Here is a 21,703-nt window from a genome sequence, read left to right as displayed (position 1 = left end):
AGCTGTGCTGTAGCTGCGGTGGCGTTAATACGTAAGTACCCAAATTTCAAAATATATTTATTTAAACATTTATTTAAAATTTTTATTTCTTTCCCATCCATATAACATTTTCCATAAATCATTTTTATAAACCATAGTTTCCTTTGAATTTTATTTTGCCACCAAGAAGATATCTCAATTCCAAGAATTTTCCTCCTATCAAGAAATTTGTATTATGGAGATAACATTACACTGAATCATGTTTCATTATGATACTCATGTTTTCATTATTTGGTACTCGTGCTAATATATTTACTAATATTGTTTTATACATTTATGCAGCAATTCCAATGATAATACTTGACTTGAACAGGATCTAATGTTCTCTTTTTTAATAATAATTTTATTTTTTTCCACCTTAATATTAATTAATTGCTAAAAACCCATGTTATTATAAGTTTTGTCGTAATACATTTTTTATTATATAATTTATATTAGTTTTAAAACTTATTTAGTTTTATTATTTCAGTGTTATTTTACCTTTTTATTAAAGAAAATTCCCCCCAAAAAGAAGAAAAAAGTCATAAGCAAAATAATTATTTATGTTCAGGAGAATTTTTTAATTTAATTCTTTTTTTTAGGTTCATCAACTTTACCGAGAGCACAATCGCGTGTTAGTGATGTAGTAGATGGGAGATCATCAACACTTGGTGATAAAGTTACTGCTGCAACAAGTAGTACATCTCTTTATGATAATGTATCCGGAACTGCAAAACAAGTAGCTGGAGGAAGTGTATCTTCACGTCAAACTAGAGATAGGGAGACCAGCACTCCTGGCGGCAAGCTCAATAGTACCAACCACGTCGCTTCACAGGTTCCTGCTGGATCTCAGACTGATGACGTATGTTTTAATTAATAAAAATTATTTATACTCATTAGTGATATTGTATTTGGAAACTTGTTTTGGAATTAATCTGGCATTTTGAAGAGTAATTACCATTTTGTATAGCTTGGAAAGATGGCAGGTGACAAACTTCACTCAATAAAGCAGCAAGTATTCTCTTGGTTTAGGGCAAAAAATTTTACTCATTAATACATTATTAAACAACAGCTCATTTATAATTTTACACTTTAATGATCTGTTATTGCAAATCCCATTTGTGATAATTTGCATATGAGTAATTTAGATGATAATTTACTAATTTGCATTTTGACTTGCTAACACTCCCTCTCCCACTTTAAGTTCCCAACTGAAAAAAATTTTATAATAGTTTAGATAAAATTATATTTTATGAAAAATAGGAGGATTAGCTCTTCCCAATTTGCACCTCACCTGCTTTTGGCTCTCTGTGCAACCTGTGAATTAAGGATACAGAATTCTGGAGCAGTTCTAATTGGAAAACAGATCACCATGTCATTAAGCTCCATAGAGGGGTCATTAAGCTCCATAAGGGGCACCCTTACTAGAAGGTGCAAACATAATGACTAAATTGCTGTGATCCCTGTCCAAAGAAGAAGGAATAAAGGGTACGGAAATAAAAAGGATGGTACATGCTGAATTGGTTACTTATGATAAGGTTAAAAGTTGTTTTGTTTAAATGTCCTCCAAACCAAACCATCCAATGCAAAACTCTGATTCGCTTAGAAAGATGTTGTGTACAGATATTTGTACTGTACTAAACTGCATCGATAATAATTTCATCAATAACAACGTCGTGTTGGACAGATATTCGTAGCTAGTACGAATACTACGTAATGAACCTGTTTCCCGAAGATTGTGAAAATTCACGTTGATTGTTTTGGGATTTGAAATCCTGCAATTTGGAAAATATATTTCACATCCTACTATAGCAGATGTAGCATTACCATTACACACACACCCAAAATGAATACAATATCAGCGTATTCCTCTGTTGTAAATAAGTATGGCATTACTTCAGTGGCAAACCGATCACATTCAAACTAAAATTCACAGAAGATTTTCATTAAGTTTTCATTAAAACTTTCATCAGTTTACAGTACCTGATATACTTAATGTACCTTACTAATGATTTAAACACTAATACAATATTGCACATTGTTGATCAGCTGTTGCTATTTTATTGCCAAGTTTGAAAAAAATAATTTTCCATATAATTTATTCCATTTCTGTCATTAATAAAAAAATGTATTATCTACGTAATTTTTATTTATTTTTTTCTATTTTATAATTGTTGTGTAATTTACAGTTTTTTTATAATTTTTCGTCAGCAATTTTTAACAGTAATTTTGTTTTTTTTATATTTTTTATATCACCAAAAGAAATTTGTTTTTTGTTTACACCACAAATTTCTCAAGAATCACTGCAAATACTGTTCAGGGACCTATTTTACTCAATTTTTAAGGTCAAAAACCATAATAAATCACTAATTTTGCCCCTTTGTTAACATCCTAAAAATTTTATTACTACCTCATTTCACCGTGGTAGCTGAAACCCAAGTCAAATCTTTCACTAGCAACTCGCAGATACCATTTTAGGATGTATGTTTATATGAACTTTTTCCATTATTTTCACAAGTAGAATAGGTTATGAACATCATGGTAGGACTTGGTACACCTGTATATACCTGTATATTTAATATATGGAATATAAACCATCAAAACACAGTAATTAGATAATTTGAACATACCATATTAATTTCCAGGTTATTTGGAAACATAATGTTTATATGTTTCCAAAAATGGCAATTTTTACATTTAATTATTGTGTTTTAATGGTTTATATTTCATATAATATTAAATTTGTTTCACATAGTAGTCAATATGTTAATTAATTATTGAATTTAAAAAAAATATATATTTATATATATTTTGAAGTCGACCCTTTTCAAAATCACTCAGAAAAATCGAATTGATAAAATTCTGAAAATAGAGAGGAGAATTGTCAGAATGTGTATCAATAAAAAATGCTGATGGTGGATTGTGCCAAATGAGGTGGTGTATCGAGAAATAGAGCCTGTTACTGATACTATGCGGAAAAAAAGAATCTCTTTCTTTGGTCATCTCATAAGGACACCGGAAACAAGACTGTCAAGAAATATCATTGAAAAGCTCTGGCTCCAAAAACTAGAGGTAGGATGGATCAAAGAAATTAGAGAAGATATGAAAGAATTGGGAATTTCCCTGACTGACCTACAGAATAAAACTAGAAAAATTACAAAGCTAAAAGACAAAAACATTAGATTTAAACAAAAGACAAACAAACGACAAAATACAAGCAAGAGGGTGTTTACAGATGAAGAAAAGAAAGCAAGATCTGAACGGATGAAAAAATACTGGGGCAGCTCGGAAGAGTAAAATAACACGCTTTTCTCAGAAAAGATCTAACTAAAATTGATTTAAGTGGTCTCATGTTGGCCGAAAAAGCATAATAATAATATATATGTTAAATTAACAACATTAATATCTCTGTTGTGATTTGTTTTTTACAAAACAAACTCAAATTTGACTTGAAAATTCTTCTCGCAAAAAAAAAAAAATGTTGATTGAAAGCTTACATTTAGTGAACAGAGAGAACCACAAATATTTACTAACATTTTTTTTAATTTGTTGAACCTACACAATATATCTACACCAAGGTTATACTTTGCCATTTTCTAATATTATTGCTTGTTGCTTGTACATGTTAATGTTTATTTGCTAATTATGGTCGCTAATATACTTGATAAATTTATAAAAATTTTTTTTTAATGAAAAATGTTCAGAAATGAGAAATTTGAACACTGTATTATCAGATAAACAGTAAAAATCGTATTGCCTTTAAAAAAAAAAAATTAAGTCTACATGTAAAATTGTAATTCTCTATTATAAAATTTAGTCTGCAATCCAAAAATCAAATTTAAATATAGTTCTGTAGTCATTAAATACGTTGCCCTGAAATGTTATTATTTTTCGTGGTTTTATGTTTTCTGTATTGACGAGTTTATTTAAAATCTTTCTAGAATGTCCACTAGAATTGAAGTGGTTTGTGTATTCACTGAATTCCTACTTAGATTGCTGTTTACCACTGTGTCCAGAATAAATATGCTTGTCATGATTTAAGTTGTAATGTTTGTACTTATCGAAGTGACTTTCAGACATATTTTCAATTATAAAAGATTTAAAAAACATTACGTTATTTTTAACCGGGTCTACCACAATGTTCAAGTTTCTAAATTAGCAACCTGATTTCTAAATCTAATACCAGAGATTATTATTATTATGATTGCATTATTGGAAAAAAATTACTTTTAAGGGTTAAACATGTATTCTATTAAACATAATTTGTTTGTACAACACGAGAAATATAATCAGATTAGCATATATCTAAAATGAATTATGGTTTTTTTATTATTCTATTATTTTTTGCTTTTCTCCGTATTACTTTATTGTAATTGTATTTGATAATCATAAAATAAATGTAATTTTTAAATAAAATTATTTTTTCCAGGGCCAAGAAACAAGTAAAAGTGAGGGAACACAAGCTGGAGGTGTTACTACAGGAGGAGGTAAAATGACAACTGGTACGTGTACTCCACGTATGACAAAAGAAAGTCAATCACAACAGTCACAAGTACTTAAAGGTAGTGGAGCTAACACAGATTATATTGAAGGGACAGATATGGTTCGGGAAGCAGAATTACGGGCAGCGAACAATAATAATAATAACAATAATATTAATAACATCAATAATAATCGTACACGTTCTACTGCTACAAATAACAACAACAATAACAAATTGGGGAAAGATGATGTTCGTTCTGGTAATTATCTGTTGTTGCATTCATTTATGAATAACATTTTTAAATTATGATGTTTTATAAAAATTTGAGATGACATGATGCTCTAGATAATTTCTACTTTAAGTTTTTATTTTGTTTTAATTTTTGTTGTTGCTTTATTAGATTTTATATTTTGTTTTTATATTACATATTTTTGTTTTCCAGGCGATGATAACATAAAAATGTTTTCGCCCAAAAAAAGGAAAAAAAAGAAAAAATCCAAGATAGTTGAATTCTAGGTTCCACTTAATTGATTGTTACCTTAGTGGAGCTTAAAATTTTATGAATGAATTTTTCCTGTTTTCTTTTTTTAATTTTAAAAAACTAAATTCATATCAATTATTCATCAATTCATTATTTATATTATTCCTAATTTACATACAATGATCAAAAGGAGTTTAACTGTTTTACAATTCACTAATTCTTCCTATACTTCATATTTATATAAAATGACTGCATTGTTGTTTTTTTTTTGTTTTTTTTTTTAATGTAATGCTATAAGTAGATGTGGCAACCAATAATGAAGCAGTTTTTCATCTTTCTTTTACATAACTTATACTGTTATCAAATGTATTCAAACTGATATCTCCAATAATAATCAATTTTTCTTTTTCATAAATTAAAACATTACTGTCATTCTTCTGTTGTAAATTGCTGTGGTGTGTCTGCCTCAACGTTCTTTTTTTTTTTGTTCTATTATTGTGTATATAGGCTAATAAAAGTTTGTCTTGAGTAGTCAGGAATAGTAACAGGATTTGTTTAGGTTATATGTATTTACTGTAAATATATATAGTAACGTAGTTATGCCTATAGGACTCCAGAACAGCTGCGTTGATTTTCATTAGATTCATATAAGTTAATGTTTAATTTGTACATGAAGCATTACGTGATGCTTTCAAAAAACCAAAACAGCAGATATTACATAACAATTTTTTTAAACTAAAAATTTCTTCAGAAGGGTTATCAAATTGAATAAAAGCACTTGAGAAAGAGTATTTAAATGTATTTATCAATATAAATGTATGAACCACTTAAATAGAACAATAAAACAGAAATCATCATTAGAGAGATGTCTTTCAGATTCCATAAACAATTTTCAGTCTTGATTTCAGTGTAATAATTATACTATATGTAAAAGAATATGTACATAAAAAAATCAACGTTTAATTATTGACTTTGTAAGTAGCAATCAATGCAAACATTTTATTTGTTTTTCTTTTACATTTATTTCACAGTAAGTATTATTATTGCATTTTAATAATATTAGTAATAATTAGAACTAAAACCATTTATAACCGATTTCAAAGAAGGAGGAATTTTATAAGCCTGTGTAATTTTTTTTTTCAAGTGTTATTCTTTACCAATGGAATGATTATGATTTGTTTTTATTTCTTAGAAGTTCTGTTGTTGGTCCTAATGCAAGTTTTTTCACACTACTGTAGTCAAACATATTTTAACAAAATGTTCTGTTGTCTTCACAGATGGTGTGAAAATATTTTACTCTTTTTTTATCATCATTATTTTATTGCTGTTTATACATCCTGATGTCATTCATTCATTCATTCATTTATGCTGGTCAATTTAAAAACATCTTCAAGAAAAAAATGTAAGAAAGAAATTAGTTAGAAATATTAGGATTAAAAATAGAACACATTCTAGTATTCCAAAGAGTTTTCTCTCGTAGTTGATAACAGTTTCTTTATAGTATTATTATTTGAATTAATTTTATTTTTTCATCAAAAAGGTTTAGATTTCTTGAATTCGTATTTGCTTAATCTTAAGAATATACAAATGGTTTTTTTTTCACAACCAATATTTTTTTCAGAGCATGCCCATATTCTAAATACAAGTAAAAACTTTCAGATAAAATAAGCTTTAAAATATAAAACCAAACTTAATAAAGAACAATTGCTCTAAAATTAATAATTTTTACTTTTTGAATTATTGTTAAATTTTTTTAAAGTGTGTGATAAATAAATGGGTAATAATATACCTAAGGCAGCATTCTCAACCTTTCAGTATTTGCAACCCAATTTTCAGTCATAATTTTCATCACACCTCCCCTCTTATATAATAATAATATATGTTGATTATTTTGTCACTAAAGCTGTACTACTACCTTAATTGCAAACCTTAAAAATTATCAAAAAAAAGTAAATTTATTTATATTTGGCAACACCAAACCACTGCGTTGAATAAACCAGAATCGATACCTCTCTATTGCTTTCTGTCTTATGTCCACCATATCACACATTCTTGCGGTTTCATGAGAAGTTCTGATTTGTCTCAAACATTCTGGAATGTCTGCACAAACGTGTATAAATAGTGCACCTTTCAATTCCAGCCAGTTACATGACAAATTGTTTTCAGTTCAGTTTGATGAGGCAATAGATAGCAATAAAGTTGCTCATTTCATTGCCTATGTTCAATTTTGTGATGATATGTCAGCAGTAGAAGAACTACTTTTCCACAAACCAATAGAACTCGAAACAATAGCACTCACATTGTTTGTTATCTTAAATGATTTTATAAACGAGGAAAACATAGAGTAGAAAAATTACATCGGAATATGCACCAATGGAAGAAGATTCAATGTCTAGAAGATTCCAAAGTATACAAGCACTTGTGAAACAAAAATCTCCACAGTGTGTCTGGACACACTGCATGATCCACAGAGAAGCTCTGGCTTCCAAAGAAATGAGACCTGGTCTGAATATTGTGCTAATGATGGTTGTAACCGTAGTAAATTATATAAAAATGAGACTCCTAAAATCAAGAATTTTTTCTGCACTTTATAAAGACATGGGTGCAATACATTCAGCGTTACTGTTTTATTGCGAGGCAAGATGGTTATTACATGGAAAATTTTTGCAACGTGGGAATGAAAAGATGAAATCACCATTTTTCTAGAAGAGGAAAACCAACTGGAAACCAAGACGTTTCAAGATGGTTTATTTGTGATGGAATTGAGCTACTTGGTTCATATATTCAAGAGATTAAATACTTCAACTCCTAGGAACAAATACATATATGTTGGAGAAGAATGATAAAGTTAATGCTTTTTGTAGAAAATTGGAATTATAGAGTAGAAATTTAAAGCAAAAGAACATAGAAATGTTTGCAAATGTGGATGAATGTGTTAAAACTTACAAGGTGAAGAACAGCATGTGAAAGTTGTTTTTGTAACCACTGAAAATCATTCAGCCATGCTGGGAAAGAAAATACTTTTTATAAAAGTATTTTCTTGATGATGACAACTTGGTAGCAAGTTACGAGTGGGTTAGGGATCCTTTTCAAAATACTGTTTTAATTAAATATTTATTATTTTGGAACTTATGATACCTTTCTACAATATACAATCAAGAGGAAAGAGGTACCTACCTAGAGATCAACTCCAGTTGTAGCCTAACCATCTCCATTTGGCAAAATACCTCAGTCACACATTATAATAACGTGAGTGTAAAATATCAAATGCGTTGTGGTCTTTCAATAAAAATTAATTGTACTGTTTTATCTATATAAATGTTATTTTGTTGGTATTATAGAAAACCTTAATATGATAAATTAATAAATATGGTTGGTTTTAGTGTTGATTTTTGCAAAAAAAAAAAAAAACAATATTTCTTTAAACCCCATGATGAAAAATGATGTTTAAAATCAATCTTTCAAAGAAAAACAATAATTTTTAATCTTTGTTTTAGGTGGAATGAGTCTTGATTCGAATACACTGAAACGTATGTTGAAACCAATGCCATCACTAGAAAGTCCAGTGACAAGCCCAGAAATGACACGTCGCCGTTATAATTATTACAACCACTACAATCATCATCCAAATAGCGCAACAAATAATAACACCAGTCGACATGTGTTATCTGAACCAGAAACTATATCAAGACACAGAGGGAATCGTTTTTCAGGTTGGATTTTTTTTTTTAATGTATCTGTAAATCAATTGTTTACTAATTTTATTACATTTTTAAAAATAATTTTTATTTAAATCTTTCCTTTATTATAATTGTAATTACATTAAAAAAATATACTGCTAAATAAAATTATCATGAACCTAAACTATATAGTAGTGTCAAGTTTTAAACTATTAAGTTTCAAGTTTTTAACGACTCTATAGTTTCATGTAAAAGTTGAAAGAGTGTGTTGCTATTATAAGTTTTAAAAAGTATTTTACTGATCATTTCATTTCACGTTTTTTCCCCTTTGACTGCTGACCCACTTACTGTTACAACTTAACTGTTCATATTGAGCCAACTGTATTTACAAATATTCATTCTGCTTTTCATACTGTATTCCTGTTTATTAATATTTACTTATATCTTTGCAATTGACATATTGTGTACATTTTTGTCTACATTTTAAGCTTCAGTCTTTCTAATACTGTAAGCCATAATATTCTTTTTTCTTTGCCCATAAATTATTTCTGAATAACTCTTGACCTCTTTTTATCTGTAATTATTTATATACCAAACACAATACTATTTTATTTTTATAGAAAATTTAATAAATACAAAAAATTAACTACAGTTATATATAATAGAATTGTAAACTGAGAGAAGTAGCAAATTTCTAAATAGCACGCTGGGTGTTGGATGTTAACACAAGTACATTAAATTTTTTATTATGTATGAACTAAATTTTATTTTAAAATTTCTTTGTGAAACAATACCACTAAGGGCAAAATAGATTTATTGCCAGTAAAGAGTACCTGACCATGATTATTTGCAAAAGATGAATTTTTAGCGTATGATAAATGCCAAACCTGAGTAGGATTTGAATCCTGAACCTTTCAGATGTACAGTAGAGATACTACTTTCTGCCATGAAGATAGGCAGATGTATTTATCTATTTTTATTAATCTCATTTGTTGAACAATTACCAACTAATGAAATATAAATCAGTTAACTCAAGTTATTGATGTGATAAAATACAGAAATCTGCATGGGATATCTGGAAACTTCCAGAATATTCATAAGAAGACGAACTTTTTTTTATCTACCTTTTCTCTTGAGCAAATAGACACACATTTTGATGGTTTGTTTAATTAGAAGAAGTTTATCAGATTGTTCTGCAGTAGATTTTTTCTACAAAACTTAGGAGATAAGATTTTTTAAACAAAAAAATATACTTTATCTAGTTAGACAATTTTAAGGTATTTTTCTTTTATTTTAGTCATAGTGTAATGATACCTTGATTTCATTCTCATATTTAGTATATTTCTACATGAAAATTCAGTTTCTTTTTTTAAATATGACATCTTAAAATAATGAACAATAATATACAATCTTACATTCCAGAAACCTAAACTCATACTTAGTTCCAGTTTTTTACATTCCTTTTCTTATTTTTATCAAGATGAAAGATTTCTATCTTTTCATTTTTTTTTTAAATGGTAATTTTTTTTTAATATGTATAGGTAGTCTGTTCATATTTTTAAATGAATATAAATAAAATAGAATATATTTTATATTAGAAATTAAATCATTTTTTTAAAATTATTCCTTCAATTTAGCTTAAAGGTTAGTAAATTGTTGAAAGTTATTTTTAATTTGACATCAGCTTTAAAAAATCATATTTCAAATATAAATTGAAACAAAAATAAAAATATTTTATACAGTTTAGGTCAATTTATTTTAAAAAAATAACTTTATTAGACAATAAGTTTTAATTTACTTTTTATACTACAATTATTATTTTTAATTTTTTTCAAGTTAATTCATGTAAATTAAATTGTAATTTTTTTTTGTAATTTGTAAGTGGATTTTTCAGTTTTACAATGTGACATTATTTAATTATGAATGACATTTATCTATTTATTTTAATTATCGGTTATATAGTATAAGATTTATCTGCTTTGTAGTACGAATTATAACCATTGGTGTTTGGTATACATAATGCCCTTAAATAAGTAATATTTGTGTTATACAAAATGTAGAAATTAGAATTGGTTTACGCTGATTAGTAGAATAGTAATAATAAAGCGTTGTAAAATTATCATATGCAAGTAGTAATTGTACATTGTTTATAAGATAATCATTGATATTTTCAAAAATAACTCCAGGCATTTGATGTATTCAAGAGCATAATATTTATGAAAAATTGTTGAATGAGATATAAATTGGAATGTGCTGTAAATAAGACAAAGTATCAAGTAAAGAAAAAAGTCAGAAATTCTACTTTTAACTGTTAAAAATACACTCTCATGATTAAAAATCTTCTTTTCTTTTAAATTCATAACAATTTTTGGGAGTTATTTTTAATTTGTTACATTAGGCTCTGATTTTATTTTATGCTTATTTTTATACTTATATTAGGTGTAAAAATATTAGTATTGTCATGTAAAGTTTTAGGATAAAACTGATAAGACTGGTTTGTTGCAGGCTCTAGATCATCACATGAGATAGGTCGCAGTCAACGTGACCGGGAGTACCCGGGTCGAGGTTTATACCTTGAGCTTGAAAGAAATGAAGGGGTGGGTGGTGGGGGAGGGGGTGGTGACATTTCTCCTCCTTCTGACAATGTACTATTCGACAATCAATGCTATGCAACTACACCGAGCTCCAGCAATGGCAACTCTGATTTGGATCAACCCTCACATCATCGTCAAGCAAGAGGTATTTTGAAACTCTTTGCTGCTGTATACAGTGAAATCCCTATTCTATTGTGCATTGCTAACTATGCTGTTTTATTTTTTTACCTGTACTTTATTCTTTGTACACCTTCTATCTAAATTTACCTTTTAAGAACACTTCTGTTTCTGATTTCACTGACTTCATTTGGTATCTTTTTTCATTATGATTTTTTTTTAAGTTCTAAACTTTATGATTTGAGTAAGAACAATGATGTTTGAAGCTTTTTGCCTTCTTTGCAAGATATTCCCAGTTGAACACTAAAACTGTTCTCATCTAACTTGTACTAGCCATAAACTAGTACAATTTAGTGTAAGCTAGTACTTGTACGCTATATTAACCCTTTACTGTATGTGTGGTTCTGTAAACTTAGATTGGATTCTTACAATGAAAGTTTTTCTGTTATTCTCTTATACAGTCATGAGACTAGTAATTGTTAATTAAAATTTTCTGAAAATATTTCACTACATCAATCATTAATTGTTGTATAATGCTTACACTGTAAGAGAGAATGGCCTAGTGTGATTTGTATTCTTGAGAATGGCTTTTTTGTGAGTAACTTGTGATAGATATTAGCTTGCCTATAATTGTTATGGTTTTGGGAATAATTACACATACATCATAATGCGATAAAGATAATCCCATTTTTTTACCCCTGTGAGCAAGGGATTGATAGGTTATTAATTTTATTTTCTTTATATTAATTATGAACTTCACATGGAATCAACTGACATGGTTATTAGCCACTAATAAATGCCATCAACTCACAGGAAACTTCAAGCAATCTTTTTAACTTGGTGATCTACTGGAATCAGTTAATTAATCCTGGCATTGGAATTTAACCTTACTTTGTTCCCTTTCAATTTCCAGGATAGTCATAACAAGAGGCCCTAGGTTATTTGTTCTGGTATAGTCTTGTTAATCTTTTTTTATTATCTTATTCGTGAATATTTATTCATGACTCATTGTTTAGAATCTGTACGGAATTAATTATGTGTTAATGGAAGTTTTGAATCTATGAAAAATAACTATTTTTATCATATTATTGAGTCATCACATTGGTCACAAATTGCTGATTCTTTGAAATAGGCCCATACATGAATAATGAAGTTAATATTTCTTAGTTTATCTGCTATTTGCTAGAAACTCAACTCATTCAGTATACAAGTAATTCAACAATATATCATCTAGCAGTAAGCTGCATTAATCATTGGTCTTACTTTATTTATTTTTTATGATAATTTTACATTTAAAAAAAATTTTTTTAATGAATTCATAAGATTTTTTTTAGCTTAATAAATGCTATGTTTTTACCAGTTGATAATAGCATCAGATACTATTAAACTAGTAAAAAAACTATAAATCGAAGTTTAATTATAGACTAAACAAAAATAAAAGGTTAGTACATATCATGAATGTTTTCGCTTGTAATTAAACATGTTTTTTCATTTGGTTGATAGTAAAATGAAATATTTGTACTATTCAAAATCATAAGTGCTATATAAACTAAACATGGAATTGCCTCTTATAAAATGCTTCTAGATTAGCTTTTCTGTGCTGAAGTTATGCCATTACTTTATTTTTAACATCTTTTGTCACTCGATGTTTAGGCCATTATAATTAGTAATGCTTTCTAGATATTAAGAATATATAGTTTAAATTATCATTATCATGATTTTAATTTTTTTTAAACTATTTTGTCAGTGAATTTTTAGGTTTGTTTTGATTAATTTTTGTTTGGTTAATATCCATTTATTTTATCAATAACTTCATTTAACATTCCTTATATTAGCTCAGTAATATTTTAAAACTATACTTTCTTTAAGATATTTCACTGAAAATTCGTTTGTGGTCTTTTTAGACTACATGCTGCTCTAATGATTCAATTATTTTTTAAACTAGCAAAAAATTATAATCATTCTAGCAGAATATCCAGTTGTTAATTACATTAAATTCTAATTTCATTAGAGCTATTTTCTCTTACAGTAAGTGATATTATATTTCTATTACCATCACACTATGAAACAGTAACAATGTTCCAGCCATGCAGTCATATAGTCATGTACAGTAGCTTATGGTCTATTTGTGGAATAATGAATCATTGTATAATCTGCTGGTTGAAGAGTTTGAATCAATATTGCCATTTCTTTCATTATCACAGAATATGCATTCTGATAAAACATTGTTTCTTTTCAATTTTCAAATTCTCTTCTTACAGATTGAATTTCTTTGAGAAGAGGCAGTGTATACAAAGTACTGTTTCTCAAAGAAGTACATTGATGTGTTGCTTTTTACATTATTTTTCCCAGCTTTTTTTTGGGCTATGACTCAAGTAAAGCTCTTGAAGTACAAGAGTCAGCCTACCATCAAATGTGTATTATCTTGGAATAGTTATGCCATTTTCAGAAGTGACATGTGCTGCATTTCAGATCACCTACAACTTTTTCAATTAACTTGCTTACATATATGGATTAAATGCATATTACTGCCTCACATGCATAAGTAAATCGGTGATTTCAAATTAGTCACAATTTATTTCTTTTAAAACTAAGCAAAAGCATCTTGTACCACTTGTTATCCATTTTATGTATAATTCAGGGTCTGATCGTTTAGGTATATCCTCAGCACAGAATGTTTAATTAAATTAAAATTATCAAAAAAATGATATCAGGAAATATTTAACTAAGATAACATGATTTATATTTGAATTGATTATGTAGATTTAATTTAATAAAGATAAGTATGTGGAAACATCAGATAAATGTCAAATAGAGAATATATTTTTGAAATCATTTTCTCATACTCATATCATGATTTTTTCATTATCAGTTTTTTTAAATTTAAACCAACTCTTAAATGAGATATATTTTTATTAGTAATTAATGTTTTATGGTTTTATCCATTTTCTTGGGTTAAAGGATGAAGCCATGTCCTTCAGATCCTTCTTCTTCAATAATCTTTTATTTTCTTGAACTGTCCAATTACTGTTTATTATCTGTCATGGATTTTTCAAATTCCTTTTTATTCCAGTATTATTTTTTCATTCACATCAACTTAGCAAGGTCGTAGTGATTGTAAAACAATTGAAATAGGCTGTATACATATGAGGTCTGTTCAGAAAATAACCAAACTTTATTATTAATTTTACAATTATTGGTTCTTGTCCCATTCAAAGTACTCCCCTCTCCTATTCACACACTTTTCCCTGTGGTGTTTCCACTTTACGAAGCAGTCCTGGGTAGCTTCATTTGAAATGTCCTTTAAGATCCATGACGAATCTGCTTTAATATCACCAATAGTCTCAAAACAGTGTCCTTTTAACAATGGTTTTAATTTCAGAAATAAGAGAAAATCACAAGGAGCCAGGTCTGGTCATTAGGGAGGCTGAGGGAGGGCACTTAACTGATTTTTGGCATAAAACTGATGAATTGACAAAGTTGAGTGTGCAGGTGAATTGTTGTCGTGAAAAAACCATGAGTTTTCTTGCCATAACTCTGGTTTCTATTTGTAGATTTTTTCATGTAACCATTGTAAAATGCCTTGATAGTACACACAGTTCACTGTTTCACTTTGAGACAAGAATTCAAAATGCACAATTCCATTATAATAAAAAAAACAGAGAGCATCACTTTGACATTGGATCGAGACTGATGTGCTTTCTTGGGGTGTGGAGATCCTTTGCCAATCCATTGTGATAGTTGAACTTTTGTCTATGCCGTAGCCATAAACCCAGCTTTCATCTCCTGTTATGATTCTTTGCATGAATGTTTCATCATTATCGGCTTGTTCAAGAAGTTGCCAACAAATGTCCACTTGATTTTCTTTCTGCTTTGGTCATCAAATGAGGAATAAACTTTGCTGCAGCTCGATGCATGTTCAGTTTTTCAATTACAGCATAATCCAGTTTTGATGCTATCCTCTTCTGCAAGTTCTTTGACAGTCAATCGGCGACTTGTATACACCACTTCCTTGATTTTCTAAACGCGGATGTCATCATCATCAGTTGAAATCAAAGGCCCTCCTGGTTGAGAGTCATCTTCAATTGACTGATGACCACTTTTAAATCATGAAAACCATTTGTAACATTGTATATGACCCAGACCATCAACTTCATAAACTTGTTTCAAAAGCTGAAACATTTCTGTGGAAGTTTTCCCCAATTTTATGCAAAATTTTACATTGTATCGTTGCTCCTGAAAATTACACATTACAAAAATTGTTACTATCATTTAAACGCATTCAAATAACAATAACGTGAAAACTAAACGAGATATCAACAATCCAAGAACATGTGGTTACACAGGAAGTTATGCAGAACAAATTGCTGCCAACCACATCACTAAATATCTCCATTGGTGTGTAATTAAAAATGTTTAGTTATTTTCTGAACAGACCTTATGTATTAGCTATAAATTGAATGTGAAATTAATAGATTTCCTTCATTAAGGTGCTAACTTACTCAGTATTGTTTACTTGTTATCTAACTGGCAGGATCATTGAAAATAAACAGAGTTAGAATACTCGTACAATTATCAAGTCATTTTCTTAACCACAATTTAACTATATAATTGAACAATTGAAGAAAGATCCTGTTTTTATTCAACCTTTTTCGTTAAATTGGTTTATTAGTATGTTATGGACAATTATAGTCACTTAATTTATTTAAAAAACACAATATTTTTTTCTTTAATTCCACATTTAAATTAAAACTTATAAATTTCTTATTCTCCAATAAGTAATAAATTTTTAAAGCATTACTGCCGACATAATATATATTTTTCTGCTGTTCATTAATTTTGCCTAACTACACAATTATAATCTGTTCCTGTGAGTTTTTTTCTTTAACATATTTCCTTTCTACCTCCTTATTTGTATTTATGAATTCCTGATATGGTTTCATAAAGTTTACCAAAGGTACTTTATTTCAGAGGTTATTTTCATTACTTTTGATTTAATATCACATTTATTTCAAATTTTGTCATATGAAAAAATTAAATTTGTTGATTTTATTTATTTATTAATTTTTTTTTTAATATACTTAAATGTACGTTTTGAAGAATTTTTGTTATTAATTTATTGTATATATGGTTCCATTAGTTTCACGTTAGCATAAGTGTTCAGAAGAATGAATTAAAATTTATTATGAAATTTGATTAATGTTATCAAAATAACAAAAATGTTTCATCATGTTTTGATAACCTTCTTAATTTTATATAATCTATTTTTCAAAATCTTGTTTCTTAATTCTTCATTTCCAATCTTTTCTATTTACTAAAAAATTGTTTTATGTATTACTATATTCATTTGCCCTTGTTGAACCTGACAAAATGGAATGAAGCATGATAGAAGGTTTAAATTTAATAAATATGAATGTTAAAAACGCACTATACTGAAATTTCACTGTCTCTATTTCTCTTACTTTCTCTTCCATATTCACTGTCACTTTCTCTTTATACACATTTCACTTTTCATAATATTATTTTTTGCATTTCTTATTATTTTATATGTTTACATGTCATGTCTTGGTTTGTATTGTTACACTTGAATCACACACCAAATTCAATATCACCATTTAGTTATAGAAAATATAAGAAATAAAATAGATTAATATAAGTTCCTTAGGTTAATTTATGCCATTACACAGATATCCTGGTCACAGTTTTTGTTAATATTTTTACTGCAGAAAGACAAATTTATTAAAAAAATATATATATTTATAACAAAATGCACTTTACACTTCTGTATTGTTAATTGGGCTAACAAACTAAACTTAAATATGCTCGACTGCATTTTATCATATGTTGTGCTGCTCTTTACTTGTTATGAGTGTTAATGGTTTGAATATTTTCCTAGAAATATTATCTTAAAATAAAAATCACTTTAGTTTGATTAGTATGGTTTTAATGTCAATAAAATCAAGTGATTTCTTGGTTGAAGTTGCTTGGTTGTTGATTGTTATTAGAAAAGTAGCTGTGAAGTAGATCTAGTCTGTTAAATGGTTGCATGTAATTTACATATTTTTGTGTGGCTCCATTATAATAAATTAAGAGTACATATATTTATTACAAGAAATATTCTGCTATCAAAAAAAACAAAATATTATTTCTATCTATTAATAAACTAATGTTAAATCTTTTAAAAAATACAAAAATTTAGTAATTTTTTGTGGATAAAATCTGCATTCCCTTACAATCTGATGATCTGCAACACTGGAATCACATAGAACACCATCCTGGAAATTGAAGGATGTGAAGGACATAATGTCTTTAGGTAAATGTTAAAGGTTATTTCATTTACTATTCTGTTTTAGTTAAATTTTTTTTCAAAAAAGAAAGTAGCTTTAATATGTTGACATTTATTTTTTGATCAATCAAATTGAGATCCTGCTGTAACTGAACCATTTATATCATCTGTTTATGACTTAGTATTGTAATTATAGCTAAACATGATTATGAAATTATGGTTATAAAATTTATATTTTGGTTAATTATGGTTCTGAAATTTATATTAAGATTCCTTGCTATTTGATGGAATGCAGTATTTATAATTACTTTTCATTAACTTGTTTACTTCAAAATATCTGCCAGTTAAACTGTTGAAAAGAACACTAACAGTTACCACCCTCAATGAATCACTACCTGGAGGATGCACTTTGTAAACGTTCACTTAGTTTTATATTTATTATATATAATATGGAAAAATATTTTAAATACAAAAAAAAAGAGCTTGATAATATGTAGTACATTCAGAAAATTGCTGTGCACTGGAATTACAGAAGTGTAATGATGAAACTTTCTTAATTATTATGTTGTATTTTTATTTCATTATTTTATAGAAACAGATAATACAATAACTGGAATAGTCTATAAAAAGTGTTAAAAATGACCTCCTCTAACATCAATACAGCATTGCACAGATTTCAATTTGTTTTCAAACACTTTAACCAGCTGGTGCACTGGAATGTCTCATACATATGCCATTATTGAGGTTTTTAATTCATCAATCGTGCGTGGTCTGTTGCAATATACTGTTTATTTTGTTGTCCTCCTAATAAGGTAATCTGAGGGAGTCAGATCGAGTGATCAAGCAAGCCACAAACCTCTCAAACTCACTTGTTCACCAAAGACATTTTGTAAAAAAAACATTGGCTTGTTAGCTGTGTGCGCTGTGGCACCATCTTGTTGTAACCAGTTATGAGGGTTTGTAAGGAAAATGCTTCATTTCTTTTCTTACAGCTTTATGTGTGGTAGCAATTCTGATAACTTTCTGCTGCACTAACTTAAGCATTATCTTTGATGAACTTTTGCTCATAGTATCTGAAATATCAAGCAGCTTCTGTTCGTTTAGTTTAGATGGTCTTCCACTTTGATCAGTGTCTTCGATAGAGCCTGTTGCTTGGAATTTTTTGGTAAGAGTTCGAACTGCATTGCGATGAGGAACAGGAGTATTTGGAAACTTTTCAAAAAAATTGTGCTTCACTAAATTAGTATATTTGTCACCTTCATGAAAGACGTGTTAACGAGAAAAATGCATTCCTCTATTGAAAGAACCATTATGTTTTCCTCAATTATTGATTCTGGTAAACGAAACAAGAAGAAATGAAACGAAGCACCTTCAGTCACGACTCAACAACTGACCTCTTGGGTTTATATCTGAGCAACCTCCAACAAACCCACATGGCAACCAGCCTAATGCCAAAAGAACAAAATGCACCACATAATTCTAAAGCATACTGCACAGTGACTTTCCGAACACTTGGTAGTGCCTCCTTAACAGATATTTTTCAAGATGATTGATCACAGACTCAGGATGTTCCAGGAAATAGTGCTTATTGTATTGCTAACCCAGTAATACTATTTTTACTACTGGCTGAACTTACACAATCAGTTATCATCAACAATTCTACCTTTTGTATTTTATTCTAATTAATTTATTCAATTCAGTTTCGCTGTAGAACTCAGATTCTTAAATCAATTACAAAATGACATATGTTTTGTTCACAGAATTTCTACTTTGTCAGTTATTTAATTTTAATAAAAAATCATCTTTCCCGCAGTGATATTTTTCTAAGAAATTTACTCTTTGCATTTTTCCATTTCAATTCATTTTTATGCAAAACTTTTTATGGTGACTGATTTCCTACTAAAATTCCCTTTTTTTCATTTTTTAAAAAAGTTTTCCTTAATGGTGGTTCATTATTCTGATAAAATACATAAACTACAGCTTAGTTTTTTGCTGGTTATTATGTTTAGGTATTAAAAATTTGGGAAACTGGTTTTGTGTTCATCTACACAATAGCAGATACTTTTTTATTAACTACTAGTGAAGAATAGATCCATTATTAGCATGTACTCTTTGGAAATATTCTCATAAAGATTTCACTAGAAATAGCTCTGACTTTGAAGGGCTGTATCTTTACTAATTTTAATAACACAACTGTGAGACTATGTACTGAGAAATAAAATTATGTTATTAAATTTCTCTCTTCACAGTGAATGAACTACAGAAAGACTGCAATTCAAATGAATAAGTATTTTATGAGTGATCTGATTGCCATGGGTACAGAAAGTGGATGGTATGATATTTAACTGCTGAAGGAAAAAATTAGTGTTATGCTCTTACTCTCTCTCCCCCTTTTCCATACATTTCATTATAAAAGGATGAGTTACAATATTTATATTACTCTGAGAAGAGTAGACAGTGGCATACTTAATTGACTTTAATTTCCCTTGTCAGAGAAGTCCTGGATGCCGCAAAAGTTCTTTCAACCCCTGCCTTAATCTTTTTAGTTATGACAGCCTACATTTTTATAACGGTTTAAAAAAATTTGTTTTTCAAGTTATATTAAAACTGTTGTAAAATAATTAGTTTTAATGATAATCAGGATTGTATTTGAAAGAAGCTAATTTTAGTAAATTTCAAAACTTTTGTATGTAAGATATACTTTGTACATAACTTTGTCCTTAATTTAAAAAGTTGTAATAGTATTGCAAAATAATGCTTTGTAAATTTATAATGCTTAGCTCAAAACTGCATATTGCAAAATTAATTAACATTTTTCTATGTTTTTTTCTGAATTAGTTGTTTTTTTATTTTCTTTCTGTAGGACTGTGCTATAATTTAACTTACTGCCTGCATTTTGTATCTTTGTTTAATGGATAATTTATAATGATTTTTTAATACACCTTCTGAAGATCACATATCAGATGTGTACTGAACTACACACATGGTCTGTAGTCATTCTTATGAGTTGTAGCAGCAGTTGAAAAAGATGCTAATTATTATAAAGAATTTGTCTTTCCTATTATGCTTCAGTATAAATTAAGCTACTGCAGGATGTTATTATTTTGAATTTTATTCTCTTATTTACCTCTTTACCCAGGTATTAAAAATATCCTAAGAATGAATCGTTTGAATTTTGGCCTTCTTTGTAGTTCGACTGGATACTTTCCATGTCATATAGCTTTCAAGATGAGCAAATATTTTTATTAAACTTGACCTTGTTGTCAGATGACTATTTAGTATTGTATGGAAAACTAATTTGTGGCTACTTTTATTTAAATGAATCAAAGCAAAATCGTTGATCAAAAATGTTTTGCTCTCATCTGGGTAAAAATGACCTGATCTCTTGAGAGATTGGGGGCAAAATGGGTGTTCCGTATAGTTACGAGTCCTGAAAAATTATTTTGGAAAGGGAATTCGTTTTATTTCATAACTTCTCTGAAGGTTAATCATTCCTTTCTCACTGTTTATTCTTTTCTTTGATTCCGTCCTTTCATATAGTGATCTCTCTTCTGGTGGATTTTGGCCAGAAGACTGAAGTATTAATTCTTGTTAATGTAGTATGGATTTTTAGATTTATGATATCCATGGTATTTTTTTGTGGTTTGGGGGTGAGTGGCTGGATCTGTTAAACTATTTTGGCTCTGTTTTTTACCCACTGGCTGTATGAAACTTAGGGCATAAGGGGATAAGTTAAAATAGGCCTCGTAATCTCTGTTATTAATTCATATATTTACTTGAGTTCCAGGAGAACATATTTTTAGTTAAGAGATCAGCAGTACATTAAGTATGGGAGGGCAGTATGTAGCATAGATAATAAAAGGTTGCTGTATATTTGTACCTAACACCAGGTTCACTGTAACTTGCTCATATCAAAATAAAATATTCAGTGTTCAAAGGTACGTGAAATAATTTCTGCAAAATCAGTGAGGAAATGTAGTTAGTGAAGCTTTTAAGACAGTTGTACACAAATTAAAAGGGAAATAAGTAATATTTTCTTTGTTT

General features: G+C 28.5%; 1 protein-coding gene across 1 annotated transcript in view; it reads left to right on the top strand.

Annotated features, from left to right (window-relative positions):
- The window catches only part of LOC142330879 (protein still life, isoform SIF type 1-like), an 84,575-nt gene that overhangs the window by 21,763 nt on the left and 41,109 nt on the right, over window positions 1-21,703 (top strand). The window contains exons 5-8 of the mRNA XM_075376345.1: window positions 621-880; window positions 4,448-4,760; window positions 8,480-8,695; window positions 11,168-11,401. Coding sequence (XP_075232460.1) covers window positions 621-880; window positions 4,448-4,760; window positions 8,480-8,695; window positions 11,168-11,401 — 1,023 coding nt within the window. The remainder of the gene's footprint in view (window positions 1-620; window positions 881-4,447; window positions 4,761-8,479; window positions 8,696-11,167; window positions 11,402-21,703) is intronic.

The sequence above is a fragment of the Lycorma delicatula genome, chromosome 10 (assembly GCF_047948215.1).
Source record: "Lycorma delicatula isolate Av1 chromosome 10, ASM4794821v1, whole genome shotgun sequence".
NCBI classification, from domain to species: domain Eukaryota; kingdom Metazoa; phylum Arthropoda; class Insecta; order Hemiptera; family Fulgoridae; genus Lycorma; species Lycorma delicatula.
This window is presented reverse-complemented; position numbering and strand designations above follow the sequence as displayed.